Source organism: Hordeum vulgare, chromosome 3H (genome assembly GCF_904849725.1).
Source record: "Hordeum vulgare subsp. vulgare chromosome 3H, MorexV3_pseudomolecules_assembly, whole genome shotgun sequence".
Lineage (NCBI taxonomy): Eukaryota > Viridiplantae > Streptophyta > Magnoliopsida > Poales > Poaceae > Hordeum > Hordeum vulgare.
The window spans coordinates 157,396,479-157,419,551 of record NC_058520.1 but is presented as its reverse complement, the minus strand read 5'-3'; the positions used below and the strand labels follow the sequence as shown (position 1 = coordinate 157,419,551).

General features: G+C 45.4%; 1 protein-coding gene across 1 annotated transcript in view; it reads left to right on the top strand.

Moving 5' to 3' along the window:
- LOC123441589 overlaps window positions 1–20,412 on the top strand; it is a 156,096-nt gene extending 135,684 nt beyond the window's left edge. Inside the window, exons 3-7 of the mRNA XM_045117954.1 lie at window positions 11,005–11,075; window positions 12,176–12,524; window positions 12,630–12,697; window positions 15,484–15,602; window positions 19,760–20,412. Coding sequence (XP_044973889.1) covers window positions 11,005–11,075; window positions 12,176–12,524; window positions 12,630–12,697; window positions 15,484–15,602; window positions 19,760–20,285 — 1,133 coding nt within the window. The 3' untranslated portion in view covers window positions 20,286–20,412. The remainder of the gene's footprint in view (window positions 1–11,004; window positions 11,076–12,175; window positions 12,525–12,629; window positions 12,698–15,483; window positions 15,603–19,759) is intronic.
- The last annotated feature ends 2,661 nt before the right edge of the window (window positions 20,413–23,073 follow it).

The following is a 23,073-nucleotide window of genomic DNA, read 5'->3' as shown; positions in this document are numbered from 1 at the left end:
AATGTTTTCTCGCTGTTTACTATTTGTTACCATGTTGTTTTTATATTTTCAGATTACAAAAACCTATATCTACTATCCATATTACACTTGTATCACCATCTCTTCACCGAACTAGTGCACCTATACAATTTACCATTGTATTGGGTGTGTTGGAGACACAAGAAACTCTTCGTTATTTGATTGCTGGGTTGCTTGAGAGAGATCATCTTCATCCTACGCCTCCCATGATTGATAATCCTTAGGTCATCCACTTGAGGGAAATTTGCTATTGTCCTACAAAACTCTACGCTTGGAGGCCCAACACGAGTCTACAAGAAGAAGGTTGTGTAGTATACATCATGACGCTCCACTTGAACTTGGACGTCGCAATCTTGATGAAGATCATCACTTGATGTCATCCTCCATGGGTTATATGAGATCTTCCTCTTGACGCAAGCCAATGGAAACATACGTAACCCCACATAGAACTCTACGAAGACCATGGGTTAGTACACAAAGCATAATGGACAATGCTTCCCATACCATGGGATCACTTGATCCCTCTCGGTACATCTTGTACGCTTTGTGTGTTGATCAACTTGATTCACTCTTTGACTTAGTATTAGTCAACCTTGTGTCTTTATGACCAATCTTTGGATAAAACCTTAAGTACCACCTTGGTCATCATATAAACTCCATGAAACCAACAAATAGACTTCAAGAAGTGCCTATGGACAAATCCTTTGAATATAACTCAAGGAAACCATCAGTCCATAGGGATTGTCATCAATTTCCAAAATCACATATGGAGAAATATGCTCTACTCCCCTCTAGAAATCGGAGCCTCTGAGACTGAGCATCTGCTTAACACAGACTTAGCCGCACTTTTCGGTAGCATCGAAAAGTGAGACTCGTTCTCACCGAGATGATTCTCAGAAACCCTAATACATGAATTGGTGACATTGACCCAGTTCACTCGGTGACTCGGAGACACAAAAAAGAAGACCTAAACCTAAAATTCATCGTTCCTATATGCTACAGGGTTTGTTTTGTGCTTGGAGTCATTGCAAACTTTGGCAAGATAAGGGGAGAATAATAATGCGCAAGAATCAGAACAATGAGCGCAGGAGGGGCCGAAACTTTACCTAATTTGGCAAAGTTCCGCTATGGTGACAACGGTGGTGGAAATTGACGACAACGATGATGGAATCCGGTGGCAAGGATGCGCTGGAGACGAGATGGATGTCCGTACACAAGGGTGGCGGTAGCAGGGGGTACGAATAGCTGAGGAGACTAAGTAATTTTCAATCTCGGGTCCGCCAAGTATATATACCCTGTAGGTGTCGGTGACACCGGTTTGAAAATATATATGCCACCGAGTTTCATAACTATAAGCTAAAAGAGAAACTCGATCAGGTCGAGATTTACGAATCAGTGGTACTGAGTTCTTAAAACAAAATCAACCGTAGTGCTTCGGTGAGACCGAGAATTTGGAGCTGGTCACATCGAGTGGCACATGGGAGCTTTTGGAACCTAGCTCTTATCGAGCTGGAACTCCGAGTGCTCCTCACACGGAGTGTCCCTAAAGCACTTGCTCAAATTTTGTGATGTAGCATGAATAGAATTTGAGACAAGAAAGCATAGGTAGCTATATAAGAGTACTTAGGCATTCTTATATATCCAATTGGCCAAATAAAAGGAAAAGCCAAATAACAACAATTGGATATCCACGAATGAGCAAAAGTATGCATACCAACATGATGACACAATAAGATGTCAGACAAGGTTGTGGCAATATGCACAACCTAATCGGAGGCTCCCAACAACACCACGAAGCTTCACCACAATGGAATATGGTTCGAGGTAACTCAAATGGTTGGGGCAATCTCCATAACCTAATTGGAGACCCCAGAGCTTGCTCGGAGCTTTACACCACAATGATTGAGGTCCAAGGCACCACCAATCTTTTAGGATGCCAAAGCATCCACGAAGAACAATCTCCACGGTACCAAGCACCCAAGGGTAACAAGCTTCTCAAACTTTTCACTTACACGTATCACCGTGGAGAACTCAAATCGATGCAACTAATGCAATGACAAGAACACACGAAGTGCTCAAGTCCCTCACACTCAAATCCCTCCACAACAACAATAGCTATGGACGAATAGGAGAGGAAGAGCAAGGAGCTCGCAAAGAACTCCAACATCAAGATCCAAGGGATTCCCCTGACATAGAGGAGAAAGTGATTGGTGGAAATATGGATCTAGATCTCCTCTCTCTTTTCCCTCAAGAACTAGCAAGAATCATTGGAGGGCTTCAGAGTTAGCAAGCTCTAAGAAGGTCAACAATGGGGGGGAAAACACAAGCTCAAGAGTTGGGGAACCATTGGGGAAGATGACCCCCTTAAATAGGTCCCCACAGATCTGCCCGTTATGAGCAAAATTACAAAGGGGCAGTACATGTGGTGACGGGGGCGGTACAACCGCTAAAGCGGGACAACCGCCCAACCACCACACCACAACAGAAACGAGGCCGACGGTTCCACTCAACTCGATCGTTGGACATGGCTAAGTCCTAAGCGGTATAACCGCCTCGACCACCTGTAGTACCAGGCTATTATAATATAGCGGTACAACATGTCCATCACCGCCCAACAACCGGAGCTCAATAGAAACATGTCTGGTTGAAGTCCGGTGGTGGGCCAGTTCAACCGTCCAGGATGTGGGTGGTACAAACGCCCGGGGTAGCGGTACAATGACTTGAAGAAAACAGGAAAGACTAAAACTGTCATAACTTTTGCAAATTAGCTCCGAATTGAGCAAACTCAAGCTTGTTGGATTCAGGACGACAAGAGCTATCCAACAACGATGTGAAGAAGGTAGTATAGAAATGCCAACGATATAGATATCTGAAATTTCTATGAATGAATAACCGGCAAAAACTCCAACATCAAAAACATCATAGAAGATGCATATGGACTCCGTTTTATATAAACTTGAGCTTGTCATGAAGCTGGCCATAAGATCTAATACTCACAAAGAGCAATGCCAAACAAGAACTAAGAAATATGATGCAAGAATCATATTGTTTGAGCTCTCAATGAACAATACGATGAAGCTACTGACTTGAGATTCCCCCTTGATAGTACGACAATCTATCCTATAACCCAGTCTTCCAACTAAGACAATGAGACTCGTAAAATAGAAATCCTATCAAGGACAATCATTTGCCTTGTGTATAGTCCACTTGAGCTAAATGAAGATGAGGTTGTCCTCCTCAAGACGGACCACCTTTCTTGATTGTGTCGACTCGATGAATACTAGTAGATTTCTCCCCCGTACACCACTATGGGTGAGCCACTCTTCAGCACATCTTCACAAGTCAATTGCCACCATAATGGACAACAAGCTTCAAGCATGATCTCTTCGTGATGCTCCACTTGAACTTGCACACCCCAATCTTGATGACGATCATCGCTTGATGTCATCCTCCATGCGTTATATGAGATCTTCCTCTTGACGCAAGCCCATGGAAACATACGTAACCCCACATAGAACTCTCACGAAGACCATGGGTTAGTACACAAAGCATAATGGACAATGCTTAGCATACCATGGGATCACTTGATCCCTCTTGGTACATCTTGTACGCTTTGTGTGTTGATCAACTTGATTCACTCTTTGACTTAGTCTTGATCTACCTTGTGTCTTTATGACCAACCTTTGGATAAAACCTTGAGTACCACCTCGGTCATCATATAAACTCCTTGAAACCAACAGATGGACTTCAAGAAGTGCATATGGACAAATCCTTCGAATATAATTCAAGGAAACCATGAGTCCATAGGGATTGTCATCAATTACCAAAACCACATATGGAGAAATAGGCTCTACCCCCTCTAGAAATCGGAGCCTCCGAGACTGGCCATCTGCTTAAGAGAGACTTAGCCGCACTTTTCATTAGCACCAAAAAGTGGGACTCGTTCTCACCGAGTTGATTCTCAGAAACCCTAATACATGAATCGGTGACACTGATCTAGTTCACTCGGTGACTCGGAGACAAAAAAGGAGACATAACCCTAAAATTCATCGTTCGTCTATGCTATGGGATTTGTTTTGTGGTTGCAGTCATTGCAAACTATGGCAAGATAAGGGGAGAATACTCATGCGCAAGAATTGGAACAATGAGCGCGGGAGGGGCTGAAACTTTACCCTAATTTGGCAAAGTTCTGCTGCGGCGACGATGATGGTGGAGATTGCCGACAACGATGATGGAATCCGGCGGCAAGGATGCGCTGGAGACGAGATGGACGTCCGTACACAAGGGGCGCGACAACACGGGTGTACGAATAGCCGAGGAGACGAAGTAATTTTTAGTCTTTGGTCCGCCAAGTATATATATCCTATAGATGTCGGTGACACCGGTTTGAAAATATATGTGCCACCAAGTTTCATAACTGTTAGCTGAAAGAGAAACTCGGTGAGGCCTAGATTTACGAATCGGTGGTACTGAGTTCTTAAAACCAAATCAACCCTAGTGCTTCGGTGAGACCGAGATTTTGGAGTTGGTCACATCGAGTGGCACATGGGAGCTTTTGGAAGTTAGCTCTTGTCAAGCTCAAACTCTGAGTTCTCCTCACACGAAGTGTCCCTAAAGTGCTTGCTCAAATTTTGTGATGTAGCATGAATAGAATGAGACAAGAAAGCATAGATAGCTATAGAAGGGTACTTAGGCATTCTTGTATATCCAATTGGAAAATAAAAGGAACAGCCAAATAACAACAATTGGATATCCTTGAATGAGCAAAATTATGCATACCAACATGCTCACACAATAAGATGTCAAACAAGGTTGTGGCAATATCGACAACTTAATTGGAGGCTCCCAACAATACCACAAAGCTTCACCACAATGGAATATGGCTCGAGGTAACCTCAAATGCTCGGGGCAATCTCCACAACCTAGTTGGAGACCCTCAAGCTTGCCCGGAGCTTTACACCACAATGATTGAGGTCCAAGGCACAACCAAGCTTCTTGGACGCCAAAGCATGGGTACCAAGCACCCAAGGGTAAGAAGCTTCTCCAACTTTTCACTTCCACATATTACCGTGGAGAACTCAAACCGATGCAACTAATGCAATGGTAAGAACACATGAAGTGGTCAAGTACCTCACACTGAAATCCCTCCACAAAAACAAAATCTATGGAAGAGTATGAGAGGAAGAACAAGGAGCTCAGAAAGAACTCCAAGATCAAGATCCAAGGGGTTCCCCTCACATAGAGGAGAAAGTGATTGGTGGAAATGTGGATATAGATCTCCTGTCTCTTTTCCCTAAAAACTAGCAAGAATCATTGGAGGGATTGAGAGTTAGCAAGCTCTAAGAAGGTCAACAATGGGGGGCAAACACGAGCTCTAGAGTTGGAGAATCATTGGAGAAGGCCCCCTTAAATAGGTCCCCACAAATCTGCCCGTTATGAGCAGAATTACATAGGGGCAGTACAATCGGTCACGGAGACGGTACAACCGTTTAAGCAGTACAAACGCACAACTACCGCCCAACTCGATCGCTAGACATGGCTAAGCGGTATAACCGCCTCGACCACCGGTAGTATCGGGCTATTATAATATAGCGGTACAACCGGTCCACCACCGCCCAACAACAGGAGATCAACAGAAACATGTTCGGTTGAAGCCTGGTGTTGGGTCGGTACAACCGTCTAGGGTGTGGGCGGTACAACCGCCCGCGGCAGCGGTACAACCACTAGATGAAAACAGGAAATACCATATCTGCCATAACTTCTGCAAATGAGCTCCGAATTGAGCAAACTCAAGCTTGTTGGATTCAGGACGGCAAGAGCTATCCAACAACGATGTGAAGAAGGCAGTATAGAAATGCCAGCGATATAAATATATGAAATGTCTATGAATGAAGAACCGGCAAAAACTCCAACATAAAAAACATCATAGAAGATGCATATGGACTCCGTTTTCAATGAACTCGAGCTTGTCATGAAGCTGACCGTAAGCTCTAATACTCAAAAAGAGCAATACCAAACAAGAACCAAGAAATATGATGCAAGTATGCAAATTGTTTGAGCTCTCAATGAACAATACGGTCAAGCTACTCACTTGAGATCCCCCCTTGATAGTACGGCAATCTATCCTATAACCTGGTCTCCCAACTAAGATAATGAGACTGGTAAAATAGAAATCCTATCAAGGACAAGCCTTTGCCTTGCGTATAGTCCACTTGAGCTAAATGAACATGATGTTGTCCTCCTCAAGACAGACCACCTTTCTTGATTGCGTCGTCTCGAAGAATACTAGTAGATTTCTCCCCCGTACCCCAATATCGGTGAGCCACTCTTCAGCACATCTTCACAAATTAATTGCCACCACAATGGATAGCAAGCTTCAAGCATGATCCCTTTGTGATGCTCCACTAGAACTTGCACACCACAATCTTGATGAGGATCATTGCTTGATGTCATCCTCCATGGGTCATATGAGATCTTTCTGTCCATACGTAACCTCACACTGAACTCTCATGAAGACCATGGGTTAGTACACAACGCATAATGGACAATGCTTACCATACCATGGGACCACTTGATCTCTCTCGGTACATATTGTACGCTTTGTGTGTTGATCAACTTGATTCACTCTTTGACTTAGTCTTGATCAACCTTGTGTCTTTATGACCAATCTTTGGATAAAACCTCGAGGACCACCTTGGTCATTATATAAACTCCTTGAAACCAACAGATGGGCTTCAAGACGTGCCTATGGACAAATCCTTCGAATATAACTCAAGGAAACCATGAGTCCATAGGGATTGTCATCAATTACCAAAACCACATATGGAGAAATATGCTCTACCTCCCTCTAGAAAGCGGAGCCTCCGAGACTGACCATATGCTTAAGAGAGACTTAGCCGCACTTTCCGGTAGCACCGAAAAGTGAGGCTCGTTCTCACCAAGTTGATTCTCAGAAACCCTAATACATGAATCGATGACATTGATCCAGTTCACTCGGTGACTCGGAGACACAAAAAGGAGACATAACCCTAAAATTCATCGGTCGCCTATGCTATGGGATTTGTTTTGTGGTTGGAGTCATTGCAAACTATGGCAAGATAAGGGGAGAATACTCATGCGCAAGAATCAGAACAATGAGCGCACGAGGGGCCGAAACTTTACCCTAATTTGGCAAAGTTCCGCTACGACGACGACGGCGGTGGAGATTGCCGACAACGACGTTGGAATCCGGCGGTAAGGATGCGATGTAGATGAGATAGATGTCCGTACACAGGGGCGGCAACAACATGGGCTTCGAATAGCCGAGGAGACGAAGTAATTTTCAATCTTGGGTCCGCCAAGTATATATACCATGTAGCTGTGCGTGACACCGATTTGGCAATATATGTGCCACCGAGTTTCATAATTGTGAGCTTAAAGAGAAACTCGGTGAGGCAAAGATTTATGAATCGGTGGTACTGACTTCTTAAAACAAAATCAACCCTAGTGCTTCGGTGAGACCGAGATTTTGGAGTTGGTCACATCGAGTGGCACATGGGAGCTTTTGGAAGTTAGCTCTTGTCGAGCTGGAACTCCGAGTGCTCCTCACACGGAATGTCCCTAAAGCGTTTTCTCAAATTTTGTGATGTAGCATGAATAGAATTTGAGACAAGAAAGCATAGATAGCTATAAAAGGGTACTTAGGCATTCTTGTATATCCAATTGGCGAAATGTGGATATAGATCTCCTCTCTCTTTTCTCTCAAGAACTAGCAAGCTCTAAGAAGGTCAACAATGGGGGGAAAACACGAGCTCAAGGGTTAGGGAACCATTGGGAAAGAAGACCCCTTAAATAGGTCCCCACAAATCTGCTCGTTATGAGCAGAATTACATAGGGGCAGTACAACCGGCGACGCGGGCAGTACAACCGCTGAAGCGGTACAACCACACAACCACTTCCCAACCACCAGACCACAACTAAAACGAGGCCGATGGTTCCACTCAACTCGATCACTGGACACGACTAAGTCCCAAGCAGTATAACCGCCTGGACCACCGGTAGTACCGGGCTATTATAATATAGCGGTACAACCGGTCCACCACCGCCCAACAACCGGAGCACAACAGAAACATGTCCGGTTGAAGCCCAGTGCTGGGACGGTTCAACCGTCCAGGGTGTGAGCGGTACAACCGCCCGGGGCAGCGGTACAACCGCTAGAAGAAAACAGGAAAGACCAGAACTGCCATAAGTTGCGCAAATGGGCTCCGAATTGTGCAAATTCAAACTTGTTGGATTCAAGACGATAAGAGGTATCCAACAGCGAGATGTGATACCTCTATGAATGAAGAACCGGCGAAAACTTGAACATTGGAAACATCATAGAAGATGCACACAAACTCCGTTTTCGATGAACTCGAGGTTATCATAAAGATGACCATAATCTCTAAAACTCATAAAGAGAACCACCAAACAAGAACCAAGAAAGATGATGCAAGGATGCAAATGGTTTGAGCTCTCAGCGAACGATATGATCAAGCTACTCACTTGAGAGCCCCCCTTGACAGTACAACAATCTATCCTAAAATAGAAAAACCTATCAAGGGCAAACCTATACTTTGCACATAGTCCACCTGAGCTACAATATGACGATCTTGACTTACTCAGGATGGACCACCTTTCTTGATTGCGTTGGCTTGATGAAGACTAGTTAATTGCTCCCCCGTACTCACCATGGGTGAGCCACTCTTCATAACATCTTCACAAGCCCATTGCCACCACATTGGACAAAAAGTTTCAAGCAAGATATCTTCGTGATGCTCCACTTGAACTTGCACACCACAATCTTGATGATGATCACCACTTTATGTCATCCTCCATGGTTTATATGAGATCTTCCTCTTGACACAAGCCCATGGAAACCCACCTCTCGGTACATCTTTATGCTTTGTGTGTTGATCAACTTGATTCACTCTTTGACTTAGTCTTGATCAACCTTGTGTTTTTATGACCAATCTTTGGATAAAACCTTTAATAGCACCTTGGTCATCATATAAACTCCTTGAAACCAACAGATGGACTTCAAGAAGTGCCTATGGACAAATCCTACGAATATAACTTAAGGCAACCATTAGTCCATAGGTATTGTCATCAATTACCAAAACCACACATGGAGAAATATGCTCTAATAGTGGTGCTATCATACGTCCATGTTGATGGAGACTTCAACCCACAGAGGGTAACGACCGCGGGAGTCCATGTAGGGCTCAACACACGAAGGGTCCATGGAGAAGCAACCTTGTCTATTCCCTCATAGTTTACGTTCACGAAGGACTAGCCTCAATATGGGTAGATCTTCATGAAGTAGGTGATCTCATTGCCCTTAAAAACTCCTTGGTTCAACTCCACACGAAGTCGGAGGCTCCCAAGCGACACATAACCAATCTAGGAGACACCACTCTCGAAAAGGTAATAGATGTGGTAGCATGATGAACTCATTGCTCTTGTGCTTTAAAAGATAGTCTCATTAACACTCAGTAACTCTCCCACAGATGGGTAGAAGAGATTGATTGGGTGGAAAGCAACTTGGGGAGGCTAGAAATCAAGATTCATATGGTAGGAATTAAATATCTTGATCTAAACACATGAGTAGGTGGCTCTCTCTCAGAAAAATGGATGGGGTAAGTCTTGGTTCGTTCCGAGTGCTTCCTTTACGAATGAGAGGCAGGTGGAGGCGTACATATAGGCATCTCCCAAAATCCAACCATTACAACATTATCGCCACCTCGGTGAAACCGAACTAAAAACTCGGTGGTACCGACTAGTGCAAAATGTGGCAACTTTAGACTTTTCGATGAGACCGATATATGAATCTTGGGGGGGGGGTCCAATTTTGGCTGGCCTAGGCAGTTACCAGACTCAGTGGAACCGATTTGCAAAACTCAAAATTTCCGATTTTAGCAAATGGCTAACCAGGGAGTTGGTCACTATTTTCGGTAAGACCAAAACCAAACTTGGTGGTACCGAGATGCTAGGGTTTGGCATATGTTCTCTCTAGGGTAAAACTCGGTAGGAACGATTTGGAAATATTGGTGGCACCGAATTTAACTTTGAGGTTTGGACAAAATATTTGTGGGAGAATTTCATGAGTATTTTTTGTGGCTAATCTCTAAGCACTTGAGCAACTAGATCACCATAGTCGCCTCATCCCATTTTAATAGTATTGGCTTTCCTATGGACTCAAATATGATTTCTCACAAAACATAAAATGTACAGTCTTCAAGCTTGTTGCCAATATATTTTCCTTGCATCTAGGGGTTCTCCTCACAATCCTCAACCAATTATCATGGAACTTTTCATTAAATATACTAGATAGAATCATTAGTACAATGACACACATGTTGTTATTAGTTACCAAAACCACCTAGGGAGAAGTTGTGCTTTCAACCACTCCTTAGACCCCGAGCTTTACAAGGGCTGAGAGCTCTCCTATGCATACCTAGAGCTCTCCAGAAATGGTCAAGATAACTTTTGTCCCATTATGACATTTTCACACTTGGAGGGGGAAAGGGGAACAACAACAAAAAATCACAAGAGGAACACTCAAGAACAAGTCCAGTCACACATCCACTAGATTCACATCCACACAAGATCTATAGGGTACATGAACAACAAAGGAAAATCAAAGATACATGGTAAAGTTCATCCCAAATCCCATGAGGATTTGATGTCTTGAATCCAAGATGGATCTTCCCTTTGAAATGGGCCTTGATGATCTAGGTAGATCCTTCTTCCTAAGGAGTCCTTGACCATCCTATAATAGGGATCATTCTCCCTTAGGAGATCTTGTTCCTCTAGAAGGAGGTATAGGGAGCAAAGCTCTCTAAAATGATATCATACACTTTGCTAACCCTAATTTTAGGGAAGGAGTACTTATAGCCTAGGAAAGTTTTGGAGAAAAAACTGGGGTACAAGGGTTTTTTGCCCCTACATGTGTGCATGCATCATCAGGGCCGACCCTGAGGGGGCGGGAGGGGCGGCCGTCCTGGTCCCTCGAAAACAAGGAGGCCCCGCGGAGGCATGTGCGAGCAGCTCTATAGGATCGACAACCGCTTGCTGGAGCATGGAGCCTCGAGCAGCCATTAACGATCTCGAAGTTGTTCGTTGGTCTCAGGAAGAAGAGGCTGAAACGTTATTTTTCCTTAGTGTCTGGTCCTTATTTTGGTGGAGCATGTGCAACCTCGAGCGACCAACACTTGATCTCCTACGACCAATGTTCAATCACCCGTTCGTTCTGGATGAAGACGCTCTATCCCCCATTCCGCGCTCCAATCGAAAGGATACTACACCTACCCCCCAATCACCGTTACTTCTAGAATTTAGATAAATAATTCTTTGATTCTCATTCCATAGATGACAATACAATTGATGACTTTATTACATATAAGCATATTATATTTATTTCCTTGACAATATTTATAAATTACGTGACATGGTAATTTTCATATGTATCTAAATGTTTACTTAAACATTAATTTTATATAGGCATATATCAATTATTTTGATGTTTTATAAAGGCCCCTATTCTATTTCGCACCGAGCCCTCAAAATCTCAGGACCAGGCCTATGCATCATTTGACCAATCCGTGCATCCGTGACAAGCGTCCAGGCAGCCAGGATTGCGTGGGATGAGGAGGCCGGACACCTAGGGTATAGGGGTCGGGCACCCGGGGTCTGTAAATACTCATGCTTTTACAACATATAATTTACAATTTTAGGCAACAACAAAATTTACCTTATTTTTAAGGAAACAACAAAATTTGCTCTTATTTTTAGACAAACAACGAAATTTACATGTTTTTAGGGGAAACAACGAAATTTACTTTTTTTGGAAGAACAACGAAATTTACTTGCACATGCAATATATACATTCCCTGCACGCGGGCCGGACTGGCATCTATGGAGAGAGAACCCTGCCCATTTTTGTACGTGTGGCGAGAAAAACTACCTCTCATTTGGAGAGATCACCATTCACCACAAAGCAAAAAAAAAAGGCCCACAGGCAGGCCCACCTGTCGGCTCCGCAAGAAAAGCCCCTGGCCTGTCACACCACCAGCAGAGGCGCCCTCAAAATCAGCACAACGCCCAAATCGATCGACCCACCCACCGAACAGATAGATAGATAGATCCCCTTGCCGATCCGATCCGTCCCGTGCCGGCCGCCGCCGCTCGCACCTCGTCTTACCGCTTCGATCCCATTCACGCTCCCCACTCCCGCCCGCTTCAAATCTCCCTCCGCACCGCGCACCGCGCGCTTATGTCCGCGGCCCCCATGGCTTCCAACGCCCAGGAGCAGCCCCCGGCACAGCAGCAGCAGGCAGCGGCGGTGCAGCCTTCCTTGGCGCTGGCGCTAGTGCCTCAGGCGCAGGCGCAGGCGCAGGCCCAGATTAAGCCGACGAGGGTGTCGCTCTCCTACGAGGAGATCTCCAAGCTCTTCTCCCTCCCCATCGCGGAGGCCGCCTCCATCCTAGGTAACCACGCCCGCCCCGCCTCCTCCGGCCTTGCCGGAATTCGCTCCTTCCGCTGGCGATTGCCTGGTACTGTACTGACTGGTAGGTGACCTCGCTGATCTGCAGGCGTTTGCACCAGCGTCCTCAAGAGGATATGCCGCACCCACGGTATTGTCAGATGGCCGTATCGAAAGGTGAAATCCCCGTCTGTTCTGTGAGAACATGAATGCTTGCTGTAAACACAGGGACTAACTGAATCGACATATATCTTTTGATGAATGCTTGCTGTAAACTCAGGGACTAACCGAATCGACAGATATCTTTTGGTGACTATAAGAATACGAGCTCATGTTGTTTTTGTTATTTTTCTGCAGCAACACAACAAAAATATCACAGCAAAACGCCTTGATAGAATTTTATAACTTAAATCAGGGGGTTATGTTGCTTGCTTTAAAAATTCAGGCAGGCCGCCTTCTAAAAACCTAGACATTTAATTATGGCTCATGCCTGTAATATTGAGCTGGCTCCTCATGCTGTTGGCAGCAATCAGTTCCCATATTCTGGAAGCTCCAGCATTTAACACCAACAGAGAAATGCTTCTCTGGAGTAATCAAACCAAACCTCATAGGTTTAGTGTAAGCTGAATACACCTCTACCATGTTCATGGACAGAATGGAAATTCTAGCTTGCTTTCCCAAAAACCATATACATTCAAATAAGATTTGAAAGTCAGAGGCGGAGCTTGAACTAGAATTCAGGGCAGACAAATATCACAAATTTTGCTCAAATCATCATAAGTAATTGCTTGCCTACTCTTATCTGGTATATAGGTAGGAACAAATGATACTTGGTGGTGTGGTTTCAACTCGGGATGGGAAATTGTTGACACGCTGGCACATATAAAATTTATAAAAAAGAGCAGTCCGGTGCACGTAGCTCCTGCTTGCGCAGGGTCCGAAGAAGGGTCCAACCACTTTGGGTCTTTTGTACACAGCCTTTCCCTACATTTCTGCAAGAGGCTATTTCCAGGACTCAAACCCGTGACCTCATGGTCACTTGCGGAGAGGTCGTGAAGGCCAAACTGGGCCACGACCCCCCCTTTCAAATGTGCACAAGATTAATTAGCATGTATACTTTGGCCCAGTCCAGCAGCAGTTAAAGACCACTTGTAGCAATCAGCCGATCGATCTATCGGAAAACCGGTCCTGTTCACTAACTGCCTTGCCCCATTAGTCTGCGCACGCATTCATGCCTCCAGCCAGCCTCCATGAGTCGATGGTGAGGCGACATGATCTCCTTGGTTCTCTTCATCCTGACCTGCTTCTCCTCCTCTTCTTCTTCTTGGCCGGCAGTTGGAGTGGTCATACAATCACCACACACACACCGACATGCTGCATGGCGCGCCCCACGCCCAAGGTACTGCCTGGGGTTTCTTCATGGCTTCTCGTTGGTTGGAGCCACACCTCTTGCACGCCCACACGCCGGCAATGCACAATGGCACGCAGCACCTGACGCCCTAGACCACAGCCTAGACCCTTGCTTTTGATTAGGTATGTCCTATACACTGATGTCATGTTTCTGATTAGTGCGGGTGCCCAAGTTCCAGTATGTCCTATTTTTAATGGCGTGTGATGTATTTAGATGTTCTGGACTTTTTTTAGGGGAGATGCTCTGGACTTCTGGTAATCTAGATGTCCACCACATCGTTTTTTTTTTGCGGGGCACCACCACATCTGTTAATAGATAGTATAAATTTGATAGTATAAATTTGATGCGTTATAAATGATGCAGTCCTTTTTAAAAAGAAAAGGGGCTGATAAAAAAATATCACGTGGAAGGATGTGAAAATTTTCTTTTGGAGCATATTGTGTGTTGGAATTTGGGACCCCTCTCTTGTTTCGGTCACGCTCCGCCACTGCTCATGGTTACAAGGCAACAGCTTTACCGCTGCGCCAAGGCTCCCCTTAATCATTTTATCAATGGCAAGAAATGACTCACGATGTTCTGGTCTTTAAACCAAACAAATCACCAGACGAGATGATTATTCGGTTATACCAAGATTGCCGATTAGTTCATAGCATCTATCAGGTCGGCTATTCGCAAATCGAGTATAGTAGGCCTAATCACATAAATTCCCACCATGCGGTGGTCATTTGTCCCGTGGATTCTTTGGGGTGGTATGAATTGATTGATCTGTACATATTAAAAAAGATATGCCCTCATGAAAGCCTTCTTTATAAAGGAGCGACAAAACATGAGCTCTTTGCGGTATCCTGGGCTCGAACGCAGGTGGGCTGGGTATGCACTCATGCACCTAGCCATCTGACCAGAGCCCAGTCCTTAGATCTGGATATATTTATACTTTATGTAGTATTGTAGTAATATGGATATGGGTAAACATGAATGCTTTCATGCGCTTTATTTATTATGTCAAAACGCGTTTTATATATTTATTTGACACCTTTCAGTGTTGAAAGTGTCACTAAGTGAAATAGACGCCAAAAACTGTTAAGATCAGCTAATAACAATTCAAAACACCAACGGCTTTCCATTTACATCAGGATGTGACTGCTATAACAAAACTCAAGCAATTATGAAGAGATGACTGGTGCTTCATATAACTTTTGCAAATAATCTTCTCCACATTTATGTGTGGCTGGCTAGGCCGACTCACAGCCTATCAGGAGTTCCACAGTGTCTGGCGTGTGGGCCAGTGTGCTTTGGTGCAAATTGTGGAATGTGTTTTCCATTTGATTAGTTGACTAAGTACTTATGTACTCTTCCCAGCTGGCATGTGGGCCTGGTCGATGGGCTGTGGAGTAGCCGCATACTAATAATACGCCTGCCCCTCAAAAAAGGAAAAAAAAACTAATAATATGCCTCCTTTTTAATGCAACAGAATATCTTCTAGTTCTGGCTTTCTTGCAACTCCTACAAAGTTGAATAATTTGTATTATTACTTGGACCTTCCTGCTTGCAGATTGTTTCTGGGAAGGGTGATGACGTGAAAAATGCTGAAAGAGAGAAAGCCATGCAACTTCTTGAGTTGTCAAAAATTGCAAAACAAAAGGCTATAAGCTCTTCTGGTTCATTAACGACGTGAGTACCTTTCCCTTGATACTCTCCATGTATAAGAACTTATTCTCTCCCTTGTAACAGTAAATCTCTCTCAAGGTACACGACTAATGCATTTGACTGTCACTGAATGTTAACTAGAAATATACACCCAATAGCCTGAAGTAGAAGATTTTCAAAAACTAATAGTACAATACACTGGGGTATTTATTGTAACAGTTTGGCTGAAGTAGAAGATCTTTAGTATATTATAGTGCATATAAGTGTTCTATTTAAGACAGGACAGGTCCAATTTCTAGATTACTGCGAAGGAAGAATACTTAACGTTAGAGCTTTTTATATGGCTCTGCTATTATATGTACATGGGACGGCGATTATCTGCTATGGTACATACAGAACTTGTATTACTAGAGCGATCTTGATTATTTTGGTTCAGGGGTGGTTCATGGCACCAATGCCCCCCGGTAACTCCTATTTCCTATTGGAGATCATCCATTGCAAGTCCTGTCTGTTAGAGTATATATCATATAGCCATGTACCCCTTTGTATTTATCCCATTGTATAAGGGGTTTTCTGCATATAGTCCACACCTGTACATGTATATATATATATCGGTCTATGGCCTTATGGGAATACAAGTTGCATATTCCTAACATGGTATTAGAGCTAGGTCAATTTTCTGCACGCTGCAACTCGTGCGATTGATCCGTCTCTCCTCCCCGATCGAAGCCGCCGCCTCGATCTCCTGCTCCTGATTGAAGCCGTCGCCTCGATCTCCTGCTCGTCCCACTCTCCCGATCGAAGCCACCGCCTCGATCTCCTGCTCGTCCCGCTCTACCGATCGAAGCCGCCGCCTCGATCTCCTCCTGCCCGTCCCGCTCGAAGCCTCCCGCCGCCAGCCGCCGCCGCCAGCCGCCCCCGATCCGCCCGTCCTCCCAGCCGGATCAGTCCACCCGCCGCCTCCAGCCACCTGATCCCGCCACCTCCAGCCTTCTGCTGCTGGTGTGGTCTCGATCTGATCTGCTGCTGGTGTGGTCTCGATCTGATCTGATCTGCTGCTGGTGTGGTCTAGATCTGATCTGCTGCTGATTCCCGTGTGGTTCGGTTCGTTCCTGTGAGCTGTAAAAAAATGTCTGCTACATCGGGCTATGTTGCTGTTCCTCGCTGTCTGGTGATTTTTGATGGCTCTAACTACACCGAGTTCGTTGGCTTCATGCGCATTCATATGCGTGGCATCCGTCTATGGGGCGTTCTTTCTGGCGAGGTCTGTTGTCCGCCACGTCCGGTTCCTCCTGTGGCCCCTACTCCGCCGAAGCCACCGGTTCTTCCTGCTGATGCTAATCAGGCCGCAAAGGATGCGGCTAAGCTTGCTGATGAGGCCGCTGATCGTGCTTATGATGAGAAGTTTTTGGCTTATGAGGAGGCTCTTCGGACGTATCATGGTGCTCTGACTGTTTACACCCAGTGGCTTGATGATGATGCTCGTGCAGAAGCTGTTCTCACTGCTAGTGTTCTGCCTCAGTTTGCCTCTGAGTTTCTGGGCCTTCCTACTGTCTTTGAGATGTGGACCCGTCTTCGTCAACGCTATGAGCCCTCTGGTGATGCCTTATACCTCTCCGTGGTCCGTCAGGAGCATGCTCTTCAGCAGGGTGACTCTACTGTTGGTGACTTCTATGCACAGAGTTCTGCTATCTGGCGCCAGCTTGATTCTCTCCGCAGTGCTGGTTGTCGTACTTGCCCCTGTTGCCAGGTTGTCCAGGCCAATTTGGAGTTTCATCGCGTCTACGAGTTCCTGTCTCGGCTCTGTAAGGAGTTTGAGCCCCGGCGTGTTCAGTTGTTTGCTCGTGGCCGTATTTCTCTCATGGAGGCGCTTTTTGAGATTCGTGCTGAGGAGACTCGCTTATGTGGCGCTGGTTTGCTGGAGGTTTCCTCTGTGCTCGCTGCTCGAGCTGCCACTACGTCACATGCTGCACCGACCCCTTCTCGCTCGAGTGCTCCGCCGCTCTTGCCCACTCCTCCTGGCGGCTCAGGCCGCCCCCGTCCACATTGCGGCTACTGCAACCTGGATGGTCATGTCGAGTCCCAGTGCTTCCAGAAGAGGAAACACCTGCGTAAGGCGCGATCATCATCTTCAGGGACTTCGTCTACTACCTCGACATCTTCAGCCACCGCTTTGACTGAGCAGGATATTCTGAGACTTAAGCGTCTGCTCGCTGCTTCAGGTTCTTCCTCAACGGGTACTGCTGGTTCTGTGACTGATGCTTCTCGCACTGAGCAACCACCTTCTACACAGTCAGGTACACCCCCATGGGTTCTGGACTCTGGAGCTTCTTTTCATATGTCTTCTCATTCTTCCACTCTGTCCTCTCTTCGATCGCTTGATTCTCCTGTTCATGTCCTCACTGCTGATGGTACTCCCCTTTCTGTTGTTAGTAGAGGCAATCTTACCACTTCTTCTTATTCTGTCCTTGATGTTGCTCATGTTCCTCAACTTACCATGAATCTGTTTTCTGCTGGTCAACTTGCTGATTTTGGTTGTCGCGTCATCCTTGACGTTGACTTTTGTTCTGTCCAGGACCGTCGCACGCACACTCTGGTTGGGGCTGGCCCTCGCCGCCGTGATTCTCAGGGTCTTTGGGAGTTAGACTGGCTTCATGTTCCTTCCGCTGCCACCACTATTGCCAGTTCCTCCGCTTCGGTTGCCTCCGCTACTGGTTCCTTCCAGCAGTGGCATCATCGACTTGGTCATCTTTGTGGTTCTCGTTTGTCGTCTTTAGTTTGTCGAGGTCTTCTGGGGTCTGTCTCAGGAGATGTCTCTTTAGAATGTCAGGGTTGTCGTCTTGGCAAACAGATTCAGTTACCATATTCGCATAGTGAGTCAGTGTCTAAGCGTCCTTTTGATTTAGTCCATTCTGATGTATGGGGTCCGGCTCCCTTCGCTTCGAAAGGGGTTCATAAATACTACTCCCTCCGTTCCAAAATATAAGACCTTTTAAGGATTTCACTAGGAGACTACGTACGGAGCAAAATGAGTGAATCTGTACTCTAAAATATGTCTATGTACATCCATATGTAGTTTATAGTACAATCTCTAAAAGGTCTTATATTTAGGAACGGAGGGAGTATATTATTTTCATTGATGATTTCTCTCGTTACAGTACCAAGTCACAGTGCAATCTCTATTTGCCGAGCACTACTTTTATCGTCATCAGTGTCGAACTTGCCGCGGCACATCTTTTTCCATGAATATGAATACTCCCTCCGTTCCTAAATATAAGACCTTTTAGAGATTACACTACAAACTACATACGGATGTACATAGACATATTTTATAATGTAAATTCACTCATTTTGCTCCGTATGTGGTCTTCTAGTGGAAACTCTAAAAGGTCTTATATTTAGGAACGGAGGGAGTAGAATTTAATCATGTAGTATAAGATTGTACACTTCACTGATTATTAGGGTTCCTGCTCCTGATCCTGCATACCATAGAATGGTTTGCGATTTATATTGAAGGCAGTGTGGATGATGCATGTTTCACTTCTTGTGAGCTGTATCTATCTGTAGTTTATAACCTCTCAAGCTATACATGTAACTTATATGTAGTACATTTGGATTTAGGTCGATTTGTATTTGTTTTAACGTTATGTCCAGCTGTATTGGTTGCTCTTCAAGCTAAGTGCAGCTCTCACAACCCTTAAATTGATTTATCAATCTTTCACCCACTTGGTGACTTTGTGTTGTAAGCACTTGAAACATGGATCTTTGTGCTAATCAATGTCAAGTGGAGATTATTCTGTGTGCCACTTGCATATGGTTTGTTTCTTACTGGTTAATGGTTCGAGTGCCCATATGCTCCGAGGGCCTGGATGATGGGAACAGTAGCCTGGTTTAGGTACCAGGTAAACCTGACCATAGCCTGGTTTAGGTACCAGGTAAACCTGACCATGGTCACTCTGTTTAAACGGTCCCTCTACAGGACCTCCAAAGGCCAGGGCACTTCATGTATTGTTGTTCATTTCTGAGTTGTTGAATGATATAATCATCTCCATTTTCCAAGTTTATGGTACAATGGGGCGTCTCACAATTACTCTTAACCATACATAGACCAAATGATGATTGCTGCAATGAATAAACAACTTCCAGCAACTGTCTGACCCTTAGTTTTGTCATATGGACAGGTCATCAGGTGCTTTCCAGGCAGTGTCAAAAGCTCAACAAGGCAGTGCGAAGGCAGGATCAGCTATAGGTAGACAAAATGTACCAAGCTTGTCCCAGTTTAGCCAAGCCAAAGACATCCCCACCTACATGGATGATTTCAAGTACGGATTTCCATCGTCTGGCCTGTCTACTGAAACAATGAAATGGTGGGCGACTGACAGCCACACGGAGACCGTTGCCGTGAAAGACGACAACCGGGAAGGCTCCGAATCAACAAATGAGGCATCAAAAGGTATGACCGATGACGAGTTAGACTGGGGAGCAGACGAACCCGAGGCTGATGCCGACGGAATGGATGCTGCAACTGACCCGTCGGCGCAGCTCTGCTCCCTTAGGAGAAAGGCCGCGGGTGATGGGCGCAGGCTGCTGAACGGTGACACCGGCAGGGTCCAGCAGCTGTGCCGACTGAACAAGAGGCAGAAGATAGTGCTGGCCCAGGTGTTTGGAGCTTCACTTCCCGAACAGTGGAGGAGCAAGCTAGCCTGAATGACTTTTTTGCCTGCTGTTGTACCATGTGTAACTCTAGTGGTTGTAGCGGCCGATATGGTTTGCCCCCTTCCTGATGTGAGAACTGAAACCGTTGATGAAGAATGAATCGTTGTGGTTTTTTTTCCTTTTGCAGCAAAATGCACCTTTTCTCCTCTTTGTTTAGTATTTGTGTGTGTGTGTGTGGAGAGAGATCATCTTTGTTTAAGTAGCCTTTCATTCATTAGGCCTGATTGTAGATTTTTTTTTTGAGTGCTAATTGTACAAAATGTTGTTTGAGGCTTCGATCTGGCTCAACTGAACAGCCCAAATGACGACCGAAAGACTAGAAGGCTGGAGAACTAAGAAATCACTAATTGAAGAGTTCATCTCCCAGCTCTTTAGGTTGCAATAAGTGGCGTATTATATTTGAAAGTTTTTTTTTATAGATTTGTATTTTTAAAACGTTTTGTCTCCTAAACCGTCCATTCAAATCTCGAACCATTTTTACTGTTGGGTTTCTTTTTTTAAGATCTTCAAAACTAGATCCTATGTTGATAGGTTTTGACGAAAAAAATTCATAAAAAAAGCTGGACAAAAAAACCATGCCTTTCGTGATAGAAAAAAAAACCCAGAGAACGTGTTTTTTTCGTGTTCTTTTTTCTTTCCGAAAGGCATGACCGTACCTCTCGCGGAAGCAAAATCGTGTCTCTTAAAAAAGAAAAAAAATGTATTTCTTTTCGCGAGAGGCACGGACGTATCTCTCAGAAAGGCAAAACGGTGCCTCTCGGAAAAGAAAAAAATAGTTTTTTTTTGCGAGAGGCACAGACGTGTCTCTCACAAAGGCAATACCGTGCCTCTCGTGGAAGCAAAATCGTGTCTCTCACCAAAAAAACAAAAACACTATTTTTTTTCTTTTTTCGAGAGACACGACTGTGCCTCTCACGAAAGCAAATTTTTTTTGAAAGATCCAGCCACAGGCTGGCATATATTGATTCAAAGGAGGTAGCATGATGGAAAACAAAGATCACGAGGGGATATGATCCGAGTGATCAAGGAAAAAGAAAAGAAAGGGAAAAACAAGATTACAAGGGGGGGGGGGTATGTTTCACGGAGGATCCCAGAACGGGTGCTCCAAAACTGTGGCTCCGGCTTGTCTCCATAGCTTTACGGTGCTATTGATAGCATATTTCATGTCTTGAAGGTCCGCAGTTTTGTTCCTGAAGGTGCAGGCATTCCTCTCTTTCCAAATTTCTGACAGGATCAAAATGCTGATTGTCTTCACCGCTTTCTTGTGTTTTGGTAAAGCAGAGTTGATCATCGTGGCTAAGATGTCGGATGATTTCTCCTTGTCCTCCCATGCTCCCGGGTGCAGTGTCACACAACCATGGTGCAATGCCGCGTGTGTCCATATTTGTAGGGACATCGGGCATTGCCAGAACAGGTGCTTCGCTGATTCAAGGTTCCGATGACAAAGTTGGCAAAAGTAGCCGTTTGGCCACCCTCTGCGTTGAAGTCGGTCGTTGCACCAAAGTCTGTTCTTTAGGAGCAGCCAGAGGAAGAACTTTAGTCGTCCCGGTGCCTAGGTTGCCCAAATCATCTTTTTGTACTCCGATGTGAGGTGTCCTTGGAACTGGGCCTTGTATGCCGAACTGGCGGAATATACACCTGAAGCTTCGAGATTCCAATTGATTGTGTCTTGTCTCCCTTCTTGCAAATGAACCTGCCTGTCTCGGATCCATCTGTGTAACCTAATTGCCTCTTCCCACAGCTGCACCGTGTTCCCATGGGCGAGGTCTGCTATCCATGTGCTGTTAGCAAGTGCATCGCGAACTGATATGTTCTTTCGCCTGGAGTGTGCAAAGAGGTTTGGGAAGGACGTCTTTAGGTTTCCGGAGCCCGTCCAAGAGCAGTGCCAAAATGATGTCGTTGCGCCGTCTCCTAGGGTGACCGTCGTAGATGCAAAGAGGGCCCTATCGGCCTTGTCACATGGTAGAACCATGCCATGCCATGGTCTCTCTTGGCTAGTCCAGGATAGCCAGAGCCATCGTAGCCTAAGAGCTCTACTGAAGCGATTTAACTCGAGGTTTTCTAAACCTCCGTTTTCCACAGGGGAGCAAACTATCGGCGAGTTTACTTTGCATTTTCCTCCATTAGGTTCATCATCCTGTGCCCATAGGAAGCGTCGCCTAACTTTGTCTACCTCCGCAAGGAATTTTTTTGGCATCCCAAGGACTGATAACGCGAAGGTTGGTAGGGCGGTTATGTGACAGCCCGAGACCGACGTTCCAGAAGATTCCCCTCTCTTTCCGTTTTCGTCGTGTGTCTATTTTTATTTTTCGCATCATCATCGCATCATTCGCATCATCTGCATTGCATCGACATCTCCGTTGCCGCCCGTTTTCAAAAGTTGCATCCGTTATTAGTTGCCGGTTCTTGTCGTTGTCCGTTCTGAGTCCGACCGCACACGCACGCGCCCGCGGCATCTTTCGAAACCCTGTTTTAAAAGTGTGCGTAAAACTTTCTATGATTGGGTTGAGATTTGTCGTGCGGTATTATTTATATATAGCCAGACCGCCTGTCGAATTTTGTCACGACCGGAGTCCGTCTGGTACCTGAACGGTCGACCGCAGCGGCACCGTATTCGGTCTACCGTCGGACGTTTGTCGGAGTTTTAAAAATTCGTTGCCGCGCCGCCCGTTCTCCCTCTCGTCTCCGGTAAACCACCCTACACGGCCACGTACCCATTCCCGCGTGCGGAATCGTCCGAATCCGACCGCACGGTTGGATCCGGATTGAAATTCCGGCT